At 31.3% G+C, this 19,816-nt stretch overlaps 1 protein-coding gene and 1 long non-coding RNA gene across 2 annotated transcripts in view; one reads left to right on the top strand and one right to left on the bottom strand.

Moving 5' to 3' along the window:
• Nucleotides 1-19,816, bottom strand: part of LOC114338609 (phospholipid-transporting ATPase ABCA3-like) — a 351,819-nt gene that overhangs the window by 211,097 nt on the left and 120,906 nt on the right. Inside the window, exons 8-10 of the mRNA XM_050645554.1 lie at nucleotides 18,870-19,016; nucleotides 13,850-14,006; nucleotides 2,290-2,360 (exon numbers count right to left, since the gene is read on the bottom strand). Of these exons, the coding sequence (XP_050501511.1) occupies nucleotides 2,290-2,360; nucleotides 13,850-14,006; nucleotides 18,870-19,016 (375 nt within the window). The remainder of the gene's footprint in view (nucleotides 1-2,289; nucleotides 2,361-13,849; nucleotides 14,007-18,869; nucleotides 19,017-19,816) is intronic.
• Nucleotides 3,186-8,801, top strand: LOC114338612 (uncharacterized). The gene is made up of 2 exons (XR_003653786.2): nucleotides 3,186-3,290; nucleotides 8,706-8,801. It is a non-coding gene; the product is annotated as an uncharacterized LOC114338612 (long non-coding RNA).

Raw genomic sequence — 19,816 nt, 5'->3', positions numbered from 1 at the left:
TATTTAAAATTATTTCTTTTACAAAAATTACATAAAGATTAGTCTTAGAAAACATCACTTTAGTTAAAATTATTTAAACGTTGACATTTAAAATATTTTCAAAACCAAAGTCCATCTCTTCGTTAGCATTAGCTTCAATATCTTCCTCTGACACCTCCGTTATTTTAGAGTTCTCACAATTAGTACCCATGCACATGCACCCTTTGCAGAATATTGAACAACTAATTCCTATCTTCCTACAACCGCAGTTTTTTGTACATCCTTTGGTACATTTACATGCTATTTTTTCAAGCAAAGCTTGTGGTGCAGGCGCTTTGACAGTAAATATTGGAATTAATCCATATTTTGAAGTTTGCCCGGCCGAGTCAAGTGGATCCAAAGTATTACTTATAAAAAATAAGATTCAATCATAACACACAATCACATAAAAAAGTTGTAATGAGAAATTTAAAATATAATCCTAAAATCAAAAATCGATGCAAGTACTTATTACATTTTGAAAAACCATATCTTTTTCAAAAATAATCCTAGATTTTTTTATAATACACCATTTTAAAGTAAACAGAATAAGCTTTCTTTTTTATTATAATGTAATATATACCTAAATGTAGAAAAAAAAGTTATAATGGGAAATTTAAAAAATAATCGTAATAAATATAAAAAAATGTTAAAAGTATAAAATCTTGAAAAAGATAACCTCTTTAAAAGAAGTCGCACAACATTATACAGTAGAACATTTTAAAGGTAATTGATTTCTATTCCTCTTACATGTAGCATTGCATATGCCTAAAGTTGCGTAGAAAAAAGTTGCAGAACAATATTTGCGAAATAACAAGGAAAATTGCCCAAAATTGCTGTGAGTGGCAAATTTTGAAAAATCATATTTCGAAAACTGTTAATCCTAATGACCTCTGCTAAACATTATTTTAAAGAGAAAATATGTAAATTTTTTTTCTATGAAGCAATGTCTATAACTATATCTCCGTTGACAAAAGTTATGGGACAAAAAACAAAATTTCTTTCTTTTGGGTTTCTTTGTGCTTTTTCTTTTCAATATATTTTTATAAAAAAAAGTATCCTTGACTTTAAAAAGTTATATTTGGATAGGAAATTTAACCAAGGACAATTTTTATGTAGACGTGTTTGTACCAAAAGTTCATAAAACTCACCATAATGTAACCTGTGCCCAGGGACTAATTCACCCATTTCTCAAAAACGCACCCCTTTAAATGGTAGCACTCCGCGGTTTTTTCATATATAGAGATTCATTGACGATACGAAATAATAAAACCCCGTTAACGTTGTAGTTCCTTTCTATAGTACATAATCAATAGCCTAACCCCCCGAGTAACAAAATCTCTCACTAAATACACTTATTTTGAGATGTGTATGCCCTTTTTGGATGCATTTTATGCACTTTAAAATGCATTTCCACCCATTTTTATATAGTAGACTTTTTTCCTGACATCATCCTGATCACAATACAAATAGTTTCAAATATCTAGGTGCTGTATTTACGATTTATTTTGTCCTAAATGCCCTGGTCTAGATGAAACATTTTATTATTTAATCTTAATTTTTATAATAGGGTTGTCTGTCGTATATATAGTAATACATACTAATGTAAAAAAGTACCTACCTATTACAAAGTGACGGATATTGATTTAATAATCAACGTAATGATTTATCGTTGTTAGAAATACTCGTTTATGGGTGAATGTAAACACTAAAGATGCATGGCGAGGGTGTCGGTTTACCGTTCCTTTGATATTACACTATTTATTATATTTACTTTATTCCTACAACTACATGTACTTTAAAATGTATCATATATGTCTGAATTGGCAATATGAATGAGTCAAATAAAATTAAATTAGAAGATTTTTTTACCAAGCAACAAAAACAAAATTTGTTTAAATTATTAATGTTTTGTATTTTGATAACGACTTCCAAGGTACCCATAATAAATATTTTCCACGGTAAGCATCAATAAGTTTGATAATATTTGCTTCCGTCCACTTCATTACAAGAAATATTCAACTCAGGTGCGCCAAAACCAACAAATCACTCGCAAACCCGTCCAAACACATATTTCGAATCATCAAAGCGTTTGTTAAAAAACCGACAGAAGTAAGATCTTGGTGCGTCGTGTGCGCGCCATTTGTCCGCCACTTGAAAACACGTACTAATCTGACCAACATGCTGCGCGCGAGCGACTCGTACACCGAGCGGAGCGCATATGTATACATACATACCTTTATGTATACCATTCACATGTTTTATACTTACCTTTGCAGATCTGGATATCCAAAAAGATGGCATTAAACAAAATAATGGCGACCTCTTCACCCCATATTCACCTAAAAGTAATAAATATATTTTGAATTAACAATTTTCGTATTTAATTGGTCTCCAAAGGGGATGCACCTGTCGTAATATGTATAAACCAGAGATTGTAATAAGGAGCTACTGGATACGGACTTACATGAAAGTGAAATATACAGGTTATCCCAAACCCTTTTTTCAGTGCGTCATTAATTTTGACGTCATATAAGATTTTAAGAATGTCGCGAATCACTGCCTCCGATTTTACTTAAATCTGACAATTATCAGAATATTTATATTTATGTTTATACAGTGCTCTTCAGACAAAACTATCAACCTTAAATAACTTTTGAACCACTGATTTTTAGAAAAAACGCAAAAACACGTCATATAATACTTGAAGGAGACATTATGCAACATTTAAGATTGGCGGGAAAGGCACCCTCTCACCCCCCGTATCATCTTTTAATTTTTTTAAATTACTTCCACCTTATTTATTTGTATTTGAATTCTCCCCTTTCTACTGATTTCAAAAATGGATAACACATGATGCTTAAAGTACATAATTAGTTTATGAGAAAAATAAATACAAAAGCAAGAAAACTTAATTGAAAAAAATCGTTTTTTTATCAATATTATTACACACAAACATTTAGAATGAACATTTTGTTCACTGCAATATTTAATGAAATGTCCTGAGACGGTCCTGCCTGCATGCAAAAACGGCTTCTTAACGACAAATTCATTTTTTGTCAGTCCATTTGTTGATTTCAAAGTGTTCATATGGCTTAGTAATAAAAATATATCATACAGTCCACTTAGTCAGCAGTTTTATTCATAATTCGGAGAAAAGGTTGTTTCTGTATGAGCTTTCCTAACGTTCGGTTGTGTGACAGTTCAGTGTGGAAGTGATAATTCAAAAAAAACGCAGGCGGCAAAAACAAAATAGGAACTACATAATAGAGGTAACTAACAAATTTCCTATCTGTTGAATTCCTAAATTTCCTGTACTTTCTTTGAATAAAATAAATTATACATTATCTAGTTAGGTAAAAAAGAGACAGCTTTGCATTACAGGGTTAATTATGGGGGACTCTACGGGGGGGGCTAACCCCCCCGGTGATGAGGAGATGTTAGATAATATAGAAAACACTGAAAATAATAGTAGTTTAAATAATACACCATTACGTGATAGCAATGCTAATTCAATCACTAATAATAACAATGAAATAAAAAAAGGAAAAAAACATTTCTATTATCAGTACACTGATACCGGTCCCTTTGAGGTATTTATGGAGTCAAAAGGCGATAACGTCGGTAATTATAGTTTTTTGAAATTAGCAAAATACATAAATGACAAAAAAATCGAGAATGTACTTAAACTTAGCAAAAAAGGAAAAAATCGAATTAGCGTTGCTTTCAAGAAATGGGAGGATGCTAATAAATTTGTTTTAAATGACGTGGTCAGAAATGATGGATATGAATTGTTTATTCCGGCAAATAACGTAACATGTAGGGGAGTCGTTAATAATGTAGATACTAGTATATCTGATGCAGATCTAATCAAATTTTCGGGATTAGCTTCGGTCAACATTAAAGTACTAGAAATAAGACGATTTAAACGAAGGTCTAAATATGACAAGGAGAAATATATTGATACAGAAACGGTCGCATTTACCTTTTCGGGAAAAGTAATCCCGAAGGAAGTGAATATATATGGGATCCCTTTTAGGGTAAAACCATACATGATACCAGTGGTTCAATGTTATCGGTGTTTTCTTTTTGGACACACAAAAAATCTTTGTAGAGGGGGAGAAAAATGTAAAAACTGCGCGGAAAAAATACATGAAGGGGATTGTTCGATGAAATGTTTACATTGTAATAGCAGCTTTCATATAAGTACCTATGAGGAGTGTCCAGAGTATGTGAGACAGCGGAATATTAAGGCTGTCATGTCTCTGGACAATCTTTCATACTACGAGGCATGCGAGAGATTTCCTTATGTTTCTACTAGAAAATCGCAAGAGAATAATATATTCAGAATGAGCCAGGAGGAATTCCCAACATTACATAAAACTCAAACAAATAATTTAGAGACAATTCCCATCAATATGCGATGGATAGAAAATGTAAAGAGTAACCCTGAACACCTGTTTAGTAGAAAAATTGAGAATAACTCAAACAAAAATAAAAGAAAGGCTAATGAAACAAATAAGACATACAATAAAGAAGTACACAATCAATATTTATTATCTCCAAATGGGAGAAGCGAAGAGAGAGCTCGTGCAGTAAACAATGAGACTCCTGGATGTTCCCGTACAGAGCAACTAGAGAGGGACACAGAAAAAACACTGAATGCGATATTAAAAAAACTAGATTGGAAACATAAGGAACATATAATCAATTACTTGAACCAGCTATTTATACATGAAAGCTCATCGAACCAAAAGTTGCTAGATTTAGATGGATATCAAGAATCCACTTATTATCCAATGGAACATAAAAAGTTTAAGCAGTAACTATAACAGTCTGAAATATTTCATAAGCGAACATAGACCCAAATTAATTCTATTAAATGAAACTTGGCTAAAAAATAATCATCACTTCTATCTAAGAGGATATGAAATACATAGGTTGGATCGAGGGGATGGTTATGGTGGCCTAGCTACTGTGGTTCATAATAGTCTGGATCACAAAATAGTATATAGGTATAATAACAATGTTAGTAAAATTCAAATTTTAGCAACAAAAATAATAGATTGGGACATTACAGTTATTAACATTTATATCCATCCTAGGGCAAAAATAAATTTAAATAGTTGGGTTGGACGCATAAATAAAATCAGGGGAAATAAAATTTTAATGGGGGATATGAATGCACATAATGCACTTTGGGGAAGTCAAGTGTCTGTTAATGTTAATGGAAGAATAATTGCTGAATCCTTAGAGGATTTGGATCTAGTTTGCTGCAATGATGGGAGACCCACGCGGATTACCCTACCTGGACAGAATGCCTCAGCGGTAGACCTAACACTAATTTCCTCGGAAATTGCAAATATATGCCAATGGGATGTGTTAGAGGATTCTGGAGGCAGTGATCATTTTCCAACTTCTTGCAAAATCGCAATTGTAAATGAAAATATAGTAACACAAAAAAGTCATAAAAGAAATACAAAGAATGTCAATTGGGAGAATTATGCTTCAAAAATAGAAGACTTGATGAAGAATGGGTGTGAAGACTATAATTCATTTACACAAATTATGGAAATGGTGAGTGATGAGGAAATACCTCTCTTGAAAACAGAAAAATCTATAAGAAAAAAGAAAAGCCCTCCCTGGTGGGATAAGGAATGCTCTAATTTAATAAAAACAAGAAAAGAAAAAATTAAAAAATATAAGGAAGAAGCAAGCAATGAAAATTATATTGAAATCAAAAAAATATTTGCATACAGTAAAAAAATATTTAAAACAAAAAAAAGAAATAGCTTCAAAAGCTTTTGCAATGGATTGACAAGGGACACACCTCTATCTGAAATATGGCGAACAGTTAAGCTATTCTCCACATATCAAAATGCTGTAATCCCTGCTAAACTTCCCAACAAAAACATAGCTCAGAACATATTAAATAATTTGGCAATTGACATAACAGATCCTGAGTTCACGGTTACCCTAACTAACGAGGATGTGGAGGACATTTCAAGGCAGGAAATAATAAGTGTCATAAATAAAAAGGATAAGGCTACTGGCTTAGATCTTGTAACATATAGCATGATAAACAGACTTCCCCTGGTGGCGCTAGATGCATTGTCAAAAATATTTAATCAAATAGTTAAAAGAAACACAGGTTTTCCACAAGAATGGAAAAACACCCTTGTCATTCCCTTTTTAAAACCTAATAGAGACCCTTTATGTGAGGATAATTATAGAAACATAGCTCTAGAGTCATGTGTAGGCAAAATTTTGCAAAATATAATTAAATTAAGAATAGAACAAATAACGGAAAAAAAATCGATACTAAGCCCTAAGCAGTTAGGTTTCAGAAGAAACAAAGGGTGCAACGATAACTTAGCTTTAACAATTAATTATATTAGAACTGGATTTAGTAAAAATTTAAATACAATAGGAATTTTTTTGGATATCAGTAGGGCATATGATACAGTCAATATATATTTGCTATATAAATACTTATTAAAGTATGACATCCCAATAACTTATGCAAACTTGATCTTGCAATTTTTGCTCAACAGAAATATCTACGTTAAAGACAAATCAAATAATATATTAGGCCCAATGCAAGCATCCACTGGATTGCCTCAAGGGTCTCCACTCAGTCCAATATTATTCAATCTCTATACTAGATCCCTACATGATTTAATTAACCATGAGATGGAGTGTTTTCAATATGCAGATGATTTTGTAATTCTGGTGCAAGGATCTGATATATACAAGCTAATTAATTCCTTAAATACCCATATAATAAATTTACAGGAGTGGTTTGAGAAACACAACTTTAAAATTTCAGCACACAAATCAAAAGCAATAATATTTAGAAAAAGAAGTCAGGCTTATAACTTCCCACATTTGATATATCAAAATATGGAAATTCCATGGAAAAATGAAACAAAGTATCTGGGATTTCATTTACAGTGCAATTTGAATATGACAATTCAAATTAACGACATGATAACTAAAGCAAACAAAGGAATAAATGTCATGAGAGCAATTTGTGGTACAAAATGGGGAGCTGACCCGAACATTCTTTTGAGTTTATACAAAGGAATAGTTAGATCTCATTTAGATTACGCAGCCAATCTTTTAAACCCCTGCAGTAAAAGTTTGATGATGAGGTTGGAACAAGTACAGAATGTTGCCTTGAGAATCGTAACGGGTTGTCTACGTTCTACACCCATCTTAATATTGCAAGCAGAGTGTTCAGTAACAACGTTACAAGTTAGAAGGGAGATACTAGCACATAAATATATACTCAAACAAATGCCGGAAAAAAACAATATCATAGTAAAGAGTCTAAATAAGCTAAATGAAGCAATAAATGCAAACAATAGATTCTGGAGGAACAAGGTCATACCAGATTACTCACTAGCATATACAAATATACTCAAAAAAACAAAAAACATAATTAGATATAAAATCAATCCTATATATGAGGTAGAAAGAAAAACTCTTCTATACCCCATTACAATTAAAAGTCTAGAATTTGAAAAATATGAAATTGAATCGAACGAAAAGTTCATAGCTAAATATGGTGGAATATATAATAATCATACCCACGTATATACAGATGGATCAATAGACCCACAAACAAATCAATCGGGATTTGGAATTTACATCCCAAGCATCAATTATAAATATTCGTCACGACTCCATAACTATACACAAATCTGCACAACTGAAATAATAGCGGTATACAAAGCCATGTCGGTATGTATTGAAAAGGAAATCATGAAAGCAGTGATCTTTGTAGATTCAAAAAGTGCCTTATCCAAAATATCTAGTCACAAATGGGACCAAATGGATTATGTAACTATAATGACCAAAAAACTACTAGTTGATGCAAATAATATGGGATTTTCAATAGGATTAGAATGGGTACCGGGACATCAGGGGATTAAAGGCAACGAGGTGGCAGATAGCTTGGCCAATATTGGGAGAGAATTAAGAGTACCATATGATGTAAAAAACATCAGCGCAGATATCTTTTGTGTTACAAAAAAGAACATCTTGACTCAATTTTACAATAACTGGTATTCCCAAATTAAAGGTAAATATCCGGACTATTATGGACTGCAGGGTAGTTTCCCTATAAAACCTTGGTATAACAAATGTGGATATTTGGGTAGGAACAATATTACTAACCTTAATCGTTTACGAAGTGGACATTGCAAAACTCCTTGTTATCTCCACAAAATAGGCAAAACGGAAACACCGATATGCGAATGCGGTACTATGGGAACATTGGTACACATCATCTTTGAGTGCCCCATAAATAAACATAGAGATATGGATTTGTATCTAGAACTAATAAAAGCTGGAATAGACAGTCCAATATCTTTACAGAGCATTTTATATAAACCCTCGAATAAAGTTATTAAGATAATCAATAAATTTATCAATTTTTTTCAAGTAGATCTATAGAATTTTCAAAAAATAATAATAATAACAATAACAATAAATAAATACTTCAGAAAATACAGGGAATCTCCTAAAATGTCAAAAATTATATTTGTATCCTTAAAATCCTTAATCCTAACCGAAGGTAGCCAGCCCTAAACCTATGTGAAAATGTTTGGAAGCTACCCCCAAACGAGAAAAGTCTTAAGTTAACCTTAAATGTTGTAACACTTTTCCCCCTCTATCTACAGAAAAACAAGAAGAAGGACAAGGACCACATAGGACCAAAAAAAAAAAAAATAGATCTGAAGTTGACAGGACACCTGGTTGTGCATTGCCTTGAGCAAGACGCGCATAACCAATAACATGTACTGGGTAAATGATTAAAAAAAAATCGAAACCCAAAAAAAAGGAAGAAGAAGAAGAAGAGAAAAGGTTGCGTGGGTAGCCTAACACATTTTACTACCAAAAATTTTAACAATAATTATTGTTGTTCAAATTTTTGTAGTGAAATGTTCATTCTAAATGTTATAAAATTGTTAAAAAAATAATTTTTATTTAATCAAGTTTTTTTGGGATTTTATTTATTTTTCTCATAAACTAATCACTTGCATCATGTGTTATTCTTGTTCTCATGATCATTTTTCAGTGCGTCACAGTTTTTCGATTTCTCTCTAATGCATTAAGTTAGATGAGACGGAAAAAGCGGTAGCTCCGTGATTAAACACAAAAATAATGCAGCATTACAATGGTTATATACATAAGATGTCTATTCCTAACCTACCTTTGATTCGTTGATATTTAGAATGCGCGTTTTTTCTAGCCAATCAAATACACGTATTACGAACATTTGACAAAAACTTCGTCCATTTTGGCCATCTTTAGGAGTGTCAAAGAGTCAAGTGACGGTTATTATTCAGGTCAGTATTTTGTGTACCTGTCATTTTGAAATTTCGAATTCGACTTCACTTGTGTTTCACAACGTCTTTGTGCATTATTTTGTGTTTTGGTTTAGAATTTAGTTCGTTAAAAGTTAGTCATTGGCGTGAGGAGACTAGAGACATTCGATTTGTACCGAAGAGTGCTAAATATCTCATGAGTAGATAGAATAGCCAACGTGGAGGAAATGAGACTTACGCATAAGGAACGAGAACTAACAAATACGAAGAAAACTGAGATATATGGGACATGTGATGAGAGATGTATATCTAATACTCCAGGTCATTATGCAAGAAAAAGATCCATAGTAAAGAGACGTAACTCATGGCTGAAGAACCTTAGGAACTGGTTTGGATGTAATAACAATGAATTATTTAGAGCCGCTGTTTCAAAAATAAAGATCTCTCTGATGATTGCTAACTTTTGAAGCGGAGACAGCACCTAGAGAAGAAGATAAAAACACAGTTTATGGACAGTTTTGTGTCATTTTTTAATGTTTCCATATTTATAAATTTAATTAACAATATTGTTTACTTTTTAATTTTATTCCCCTTTATAAAAAATACCTACATGTTAACATATTGTGTAAAAATAAAATCTACTAAATTACTAATTAGTTTAATTCCACCAGCTTTTCACCTAAGGCTAAGTACGATTGTAGCATCTGTCAGATTCGTCAATAATTACATGAAATAAGTCTCGACACACCCAATACAGTATATGACGTCATAATTAATGACGCACTGAAAAATGATCATGAGAACAAGAATATACATTTTTGAAATCAGTACAAAGAGGAGAACCGAAATATATAATAAAAAGAGGTGGAAGTAATTAAAAAAAATAAGGGATGATACGCAAGGTGAGAGGATGCCTTTCCCGTCAATATTAAGTATGGCATAATGTCTGTCATACGCCCCTTCAAGTACTATTTGACGTTTGCGTTTTTTTTTTTCTAAAAACAGTGGTTCAAAAGTTATTTAAGGTGGATAGTTTTATCTGAAGAGCACTGTATAAATATCAATGTTTACATAAATATTTGCCAGAATACTAATATTATATAACATATTATACAACATTATATAACATAACATTGTGAAAGTACTGTAACAATAGATTGTTATAGACGATAGATTGTAGATTTTGTTTAAAATCATCCTTATTGGCATCATGGATTGGTTATCTATTTAGAGAACTGTAATTGTCAACCAATTATACATCTATAAGTATAAGTCGATTTAATATGGAAATACGCGTCAACGAATAAATAATTTTCAAAGTTCTATGTATAATAATCACGGACGTACGTTTTTTTCTGTCACTTCGAGCTTAATGCTTAGGGCGACTTCGACAAACTATGACGAACTGAAAAAAGGGTTTGGGATATACTGCAATCCCACTCTAAAGCTTTTGCAAAACACTCAGCCACTTATCTGGACCAACAACAACAACTAAAAAAATAATAAGAACAAAACTACAAACAGAAGTATTAGTTAAGTACACAAGGTGTTTCATTAATAATTGGAAATATTTTAACCGTGAATTTCTGGGCAAAAAAATATTAAGAGGCCACATCAGCGAGACATCAATATTATTTTGGGGGATAGTAGCACACCCTTTTTCGAAAGTTCTGCGAAACTTTGGCAATAGTCCGTCGGTAGTATTTGACATATATTTAACACCAACCAAGATGAAAGCTCAATAATGCGAGAATATACTTTTGTAGGCGCGCTAAATTGAAGTAATAGAAATAAAAACAATTTGATTATAAGTAAATAAATATTTATAAAATTAAACCAAAATAAGTGAAAATTTTATTAAAAGCGTAAATTTTGGTTTTCTTATTTTAGACCTACTAATTTTTTTTTCTACGAGCGTGCAAAAATGTCTACTTTTGCGCATGCATTTTAGTTTAGAAAGTTTTAATTTTCCGCACGCGTGATACTTTTCCGCACGCGGTTTTTACTTTTCGGCACGCGTGTTAATTTAGATATGTTAATATGGCTTTAAAGTAATTATTATACATGCAATAAACTAATATTTAGATATTATTTACTAATTTATTTCAAATATATCTTATTGTGTTCCTGTTTTAATGAAATTAACGCGACAATTCGATGAAATAAAATTATTTTGACATAATATTCGAAAGTCAAATCGGTAGACAATAACAGTCGTTTTGAATCATCGGCATGGAAACCAAGATCGTCGCCATGCTAACTAATTATATTGAAAGTTTGGTTTTGACAACCTTGTCAAAGAATTAATTTGTGTATGTATTTTCATATTAATTAAATTAATTTATTAAGATTTGGTAATTTTTTAAAGACTCTTAGAAAAAATATAGTTCCTAACTCTTGCAGAAAGTCTCTTTTCCGCACTCGACTGCTTGCCGAACTCCCGCTTCGCGTCGTTCGGCAAACTGCAGTCGCGTGCGGAAAAGAATGACTTTCCGCACTTGTTAGGAAAATAACTATTTTTCTACGGCCATGCTAAAAGAGACACTTTAACGCACGCATTTCGTTTCCGAAAGTTGCACTTTCCCGCACGGCGTGCGTGAAAGTAAACTTTCCCGCACGGCGTGCGGGAAAGTAAAATATCTTTTAATATGGCATTATAATATATTATAATACATGCAATAAACTAATATTTAGATATTATTTACTAATTTATTTCAAATTTATCTTATTGTGTTCATGTTTTAATGAAATTAGCGCGATAATTCGATGAAATAAAATTATTTTGACATGATATTTAAAAGTCAGATCAGTAGACAATTACAATGGTTTTGAATAGTCGTCATGAAAACCAATATCGTCGTCGTGGTAAACTCATATTGAAAGTTTGGTTTTGACAACCTTGTCAAAGAATCAATTTGTGTATTTTCACTCCTAAATAAAAATTGATATAACTCTATTTTTGTGGCTTTTTTCCAAATGTACGGCCCTAGAAAAAATATTGTACCTAACTCATGCGGAAAGTGTCTTCCCCGCACTCGACTGCTTGCCCGAACTCCGCTATCGCGTCGTTCGGGTCAACGGCAGTCTCGTGCGTGAAAGTATCACTTTCCGCAATAGTTAGGAAAATAACTATATTTCTTACAAGAAATCGAACATATGATAACTAATACCTAATTAGGCAACATACCGAAATTTTTACTGTCATTTTGACAAATCTGCGTCAGATTTTCTCTTATCTGTTCTGTTATTTTTATCCATATATATTCAGTGCAGTATCATTTTAAGAATTCGTTATTGTTGTTTCATAGGAAAGTAGTGTTTATTTATAGTTAATTTATTATATTTTTGTGTAATAAACAAAGTTGTTGGCCTATTTGAAAAAATAGATTATTAATAATTGTGAGTTTTAGTTATATATAGGTAAGTATATTTTACGTAAAAATATTTCGAATTCTAATGCGAGTATATAAAGTTTTAGGAGGATTTTTTATTTTAAAAATATTATCAATAGTTTAAAAATGCGAAAATTTCATTTAAAGTTCTATTTAAAAAAAAAGGGATTTAAACTAGTTAGAGTGCATTTGGCGCTCTATTAACTAAATAAAATAAGACGGCTCTTGTTTCGCTTCACAACGAAATTACTATTTATTATTGTTTTATTATTATTTCGTGCAAATACCTATGTTAACTTAAAATTTTCACCCATTTTGGTTTATTTCTATAAATATTTATTTGCTAATAATAAAATTGTTTTCTATTACTTCCATTTAGGGCGCCTGTGAGTCAATTGATGACACAATTGTCAAAATATTTATTTTAGATAATATCATAGATTACCACTGTTGCCAAAGTTTCGCAGACTTTACGAATAAAGGTATGATACTATCTCTTGAAGTTATATTGATGACGCGCTACTGTATGCTCTTAATTCTATTACACAAAAATATATATAATTAATTATAAACAAACACTACTTCCGTATGGATCAACACTAACGAATTCGAATATCTTAGAAAATAATACACTACTGCACTGAACAGATATCGATATAGACAACAGAACAGATAAGAGAATCGTGCTATTTCACTTAATAAACCGACACAGGTTTGTTAAAATGACAGTGACTATTTCTCTATGTTGCCTAATCAGTTATTAGTTATAATATTTTCAATTTCTTGTTATACATAATAAATTTTAGTAGTTCCAATGTGATACTAAATCTAAGCTTGGGATAAAAAAATTATTTGAAGAAAGTGTATTTTTTTGTTCTTCATACGGTACAGGCTCGTTTTTGTAATATTTTATTTAATTATGTAATATTTTCCGCATGCTAGCATATATATTTGTCAAAATGGGCTCAGTACCGCCATTCTTTACTATATTAAGGGTATGTGTGCCAAATATTTCAACAAAATATTCAAAATAAAGCTGCAATTTTGGAACGCGTTTTCCGCTCGCTGATGTTGCCTCTTAAATATATCATAATTTATACTTACTTGGAATAACGTTCTCAAGGTAATAACCCAATACCCCATACAATACTATATCGACTAATAAGATTATCAGACTGATCCCAAAAGCCAGCCCGACATCATAATCATCCCATAAGTTGCTCATGGTTACTCCCTCTCCTTTAATATCTAACATGATGACCTACAATATATATTAAATAATTAACAATCAATGGTAGTGCAGCCGATATCTGAAACAATTGTGCATTTAATGATAGAAATATATAATTGGGACCACATATACTGCACATATAAAGGTTCAAATTTAGATATGAGGCCATCTCAGGTTGTGCCTTTTACAAAAATGGCGGGGGTTCAAAATGGCGACTATACATTGTGACTAATAGCACGATAACTTTTGAGCGAGACTTCAGATTTTAACCAAATTTGGTATATAGGTTCTTTTTTTGATGTATAAGATCAAAGTCTTGAACCGGAAAAATCGGTTTACCAGAAGATGTGCTTTTCCTGGTTTTTATGTAAAAATATGCTGTTTTTTTTTCAATTCTTTCACCCTGTATGTATTAATTTGTCAAAAAGCTAATACCCCCATTTAAAAGAGCGTAAAAATATTTTTTAGGAAATATTTTTAACTTTTTAGTTATGTTAATTACCATTTAATAAATGCAAAACGTATCTTCACATGTACCTATATGCGGCAAATTCGTGCAAATATTATACGAATTATTGTGCATTTAATGGTAGAAGCATATAATTTGGATCACATATACTACACATATAAAGGTTCAAATTTAGATATGAGGCCATCTCAGTTTTTGTTGCTTTTACAAAAATGGCGGGCATTCAAAATGGCGACTATACATATGTGACTAATAGCACGATAACTTCAACAAAATTTGGTATATAGGTCCTTTTTTGATGAATAATATCGAGGTCTTGAACCGGAAGAATCGGTTTACCAGAATTTGTATTTTTACTGTTTTTTATGTAATAATATGTTGTTTCTTTTTCAATTCTTTCACCCTGTATATATAAATTTTTCAAAAAGGTAATAACGCCATTGAAAAAGTGTAAATATATTTTTTAGGAAATATTTTGAAATTTTCAGTTGTGTTAATTACCATTTAATAGATGCATAACATATGCTCACATGTACCTATGGGCGGCAGATTTATTTTGAATGCCCGCCATTTTGTATAAGACTAAATCTGAGATGGCGTCATATCTAAATTTGAATCTTTGTATGTGTAGTATGCGTGGTCCAAATTATATGCTTCTACCATTAAATGCACAATAATTGTTATATTATTATTTGCACGAATCTGCCGCACATAGGTACCTACATGTGAAGATACGTTATGCATGTATTAAATAGTAATTAGTATAACTAAAGAGTTCGAAATATTTTGTTAAAAAATATTTTTACGCTCTTTTCAACGCTGGTATCACCTTTTTGAAAAATTAATATACACAGGGTGAAAGAATTGAAAAAGAAACAACATATTTTTACATAAAAAAAAAACAGTAAAAACCACAAATTTTGGTAAACCGATTCTTCCGGTTCAAGACCTCGATATTATTCATCAAAAAAAGAACCTATATACCAAATTTGGTTGAAATCTGACATCTTGTTCAAAAGTTATCGTGCTCTTAGTCACATATGTATAGTTGTCATTTTGAATACCCGCCATTTTTGTAAAAGGAACAAAAACTGAGATGGCCTCGTATGTAAATTTAAACCTCTATATGTGTAGTATATGTGGTTTAAATTATATGCTTCTACCATTAAATGCACAATAATTCTTATAATATTTGCACGAATCTGCCGCATATAGGTACATGTGAAGATACGTTTTGCACTTAATAAATGGTAATTAATATAACTGAAAAGTTAAAAATATTTCCTAATAAATATTTTTACGCTCTATTTAAGGGCCGTATTAACTATTTGAAAAATTAATACATACAGGGTGAAATAATTGAAAAAAACCCACGATATTTTTACATAAAAACCAGGAAAAACACAACTTTTGGTAAACCAATTCTTGTGGTTTAAGACCTCGATCTTATACATCAAAAAAAGAACCTATATACTAAATTTGGTTGAAATCTGGAGTCTCGTTCAAAAGTTATCGTGATATTAGTCACATATGTATAGTCGCCAATTTGAATCCCCGCCATTTTTGTAAAAGGCAAAATCTGAGATCACCCCCTATCTAATTTTGAACCTTTATATGTGTAGTATATGTGGTCCAAATTATATGCTTCTATCATTAAATGCACAATTCTTATAATATTTGCACGAATCTGCCGCACTATGGTGCCAAATTTTACGTGCATAGAAACGTAGATTTATGTTTCTCAGTAGTAAAGTAGTAGTAGTACTACATTACTACTTTAGTGTGTATCTACTACTATAGTATGTGCAACCACAACCGCCAAATTGTTGGTTGTGATTGCACACACCTTATTAAGAAATTATTGTTATTAATATATTAAACTGGGAGCCAGTATTGGGACCGTGCAAGTTCGGCAAAGCGACCCCTATTTCTACGCTCTGTACTTTTATTCGCACTTTTAAATTATATTGGCTAATTATATTAGTCCTGGTTACTGGATGATTGTCAAGGCCATAGTCCAAAAAAATAATAAGAAGAAAAAATAAGATGCAGGTTATGTTATGCAAACGTAAATAATTGTATGTAGTAAATAAAATTAGTTATTAAAATGGAGTACTGCAAGCAAAATACAATTAACTAAATTTACCTTTATATAATAATTGCATATCATATCGATATTGTGGAGCAATATATAATTTTTCTGCTTCAATGACAGAAGGTATGAAATATACGTCAATTTGACAATTTCAATTGACAATATGAATTATTTAAGATAGTTGCAATATTTCTCCGCGACTCGCGCACTGTCGTTTCTCGTTTCCCTTCCGAGTACTTGCACACCGCGAATAGGTGAAATTTGCTAATCATTTTAGGCACGATAAGAGCCTATACCTTAAATAGTAGAACCTAAAAGAAAACGTATGAACAAATGAGCACTGTGCTGTCACTTTTTAGTGGGACATGCGTTGACAGTGGCGCATTAAACTTTCCACCTATGGACGGGATAAATAAATTAAAAGCTGCACTCTCTTAGTCCTAGAATTCAATTTTTTTTCATTTTTTTTAAGTTCTATGTGATTAAAAAATAATATATAATATGTATGTATACTTAATTCGCTCTATCCAGATTCATTTTGACACTGACATTAGTAATTTCTTTTTTGAAAAGTTCAGTTGTCAGAAGTGACTGGAAATTACTACAAAACCAACGCACCTGCTCATATCCAATATTATTAATAGTAAACTGACATAAAAATAATATAAACCTTACGCCAATCGATAATTATTTATTTGCACCATTATAATGTATTGATAACAAATGACAAAATTATAAGAAATAAACTTCACAAAATTTTATGAGATTAGTAGACACTCCCACTATTTCTAATAATTCTTCTTTTTTTAATGAAAGATGAAGTTGATTTGAGTTGATTTTAGCAGTTAATAGTGTGAGGTAGGAATTTTTGTGTTGTATGTTTCCTATTCCGAATGTCTCAAAAAAAATCTCGCGAGAGCGAATGTAGTATATGTATATATAATAAAACTGTTTTTTAGGGGGTCTTTGGGGATTTTCCCTAGTCTATAGACTTCAAACTAGATCAAACTAATGTTTTCTTATAAGTTTTATGTAAATTGAAGTAACTTAGTCCCTTCGAACATTTAAAAATGGGAGAGACACGTTCAAACACCAAAAGAAAACCCTAAAAACAGTTATTTTGGATTTTGAAGGTGGCGAACCTTACGGAACAATCTAAAAAAAATAGAAATATAGTGTTTGATAAAATACACAATACTAAAAGAAATTATACCTGCAGCCATTTCCAAAAAAAAGTTATACGCTTTTTAAAAAAAAAACAAAAAAAATTGTTTGAGATTATGTACACTTAACCTAAGGATATATAAAAATGATTATGTTTTGTAAAAGCCTTAAGTATGCCTCTAAATTTTTTGAAAATTTAAAATTGATTGCAACCCACCTAAAAAAAATAAAAACGAAAAATAAAATTTTTGAGGGTGGGGGAAGGGGAAGGGGATGGAGGGTTACAATTTCACTGATTCTAATTTCTTAATCGAATAGAACTTAAAAATTGAAGAAAAAAATTGAATTCTGGGAGAGCTTTTAATTTAGTTATCCCGTCGATAGGTGGAAAGTTTGATTCGCTACTGTCGAATCATGTCCCACTAAGAAGTGACGGTACAGGGTTCATAGGTTTTCTTTAGGTTCTATTATTTAAGTGATGGCCTCTCATCGTGCCTAAAATTATTAGCAAATTTCACCTATACCGGCTCCTTGTCTACACATATACACTCAGACTGATAAAAAAATGATCTAGTTGTATTAAAAACTTTTAAACGTAGCACCAGGAAGGACAACGTACCACACAATTTGTAGGACAATGTGAGTTTTAAATTATATAAATATTAACTAAGCAACAAAAGAAAAATCAGGTGGTTAGTAATCATTTTTCATGACCTCGTTAGTGACACATGTTGGAAAGGGGAGATTCTTTGAGGTAAAACCTTGCATTTTGGAGGACAAATATTTTTTCGGCTAATGTAAATAATTATCTTGAAAATTGACAAAAAAACCCAGTTAGTGATACATTTTCAAGAATCGTCACATCAACATATTTTATTTCATTCCTGCTATCCTTGTTATCTACCAAAAACAGACATGGTTGTAAGGAAAAAAAGGTGGGCGTCTCGTCGAAAAATTAGCTTGTTAGTAATAAATGGTAAAAATGGGCCTGGGATCCCGGACTAAGTAGAACGTTAATCCAAATTTTACACAAATCCGTTACGACGCTGAATTCCAAAACGGTCACTTACTGGTCTCTAAAATTACTAGACAGTTGTGTCTGAGATTAACGAACCGACTATAACTTTGAGTCCCAAATTATGAGTCATATATGAATCATACTTACTTTATCAATAGCTATACCAAATCCAGCCGGACTTATTAGGGAAAGTGCCCATAAATATTCGGGATGATTCTTAAAAGAGACAAATATCTGAACACAATAAAGTAGACCTATTGCTACGAGCATGAAAGCACTGAATGATCCAGCAATCTAAAAATCATATAATTCATAATCGTAATACAAATCATAAATCACTAAATATAATATCATATTTTTTCTATCCATAAAACCAAAAATACCAAACAATTTTTCCATTATTTGATAATAAAATATGATAAACAAATACAGCAATGATGAGAAACGGTAACTGACTCTTGGGATTTGCCAGTGTCAAAATGGTAGATTATATTAAAAAAACTAGTGCTTTTGCCCGTCGCTTTGCAAGGGGGAATACAATCAATTGCCTTCTACAGTCACTGCACTAAATTTTTTTGTCACATCCTCCTATTTTATCGTATCTCCTTTCAATTTTTTTCACACTCTCCATTTTTTCTGATTGCCTCAATTTTTTCTGACACCATCCAATTTTATCTGATACCCTCCATATTTTTCTGACTCTTATTTTTGAAGTTATACTTCTTTTGGCGCTATTGGGAAAAATGTTGAGAGTGATTTTTTATAAAAATGACAGTATATAGTACGGGCATACCAACAGCATGCTATTTGCTAAACTTTTTAGTTTAAAATAGATAAGTGTTTTACTAAAATAACTAATTTTTTAATTTTTAGTAATGTTTTAATACCATTTTTTGGAAAGTAGTAAGTATTAAAATTAGTTTAATATTTTAATCAAATACAAATACACTGTTTAAAATATATTTATTTCGTTAAAATCATGTAATAGAAGTATAATTTCAAACGTGCGTACAACAAACACATTCATTTTTTTTTTAATTTTATTTTATAAGTCGAGAAGGAAGGGATTGATTTGGCTACTTTTGATTGTGAAA

Source organism: Diabrotica virgifera, chromosome 3, assembly GCF_917563875.1.
Source record: "Diabrotica virgifera virgifera chromosome 3, PGI_DIABVI_V3a".
Classification (NCBI taxonomy): Eukaryota; Metazoa; Arthropoda; class Insecta; order Coleoptera; family Chrysomelidae; genus Diabrotica; species Diabrotica virgifera.
This window is presented reverse-complemented; position numbering and strand designations above follow the sequence as displayed.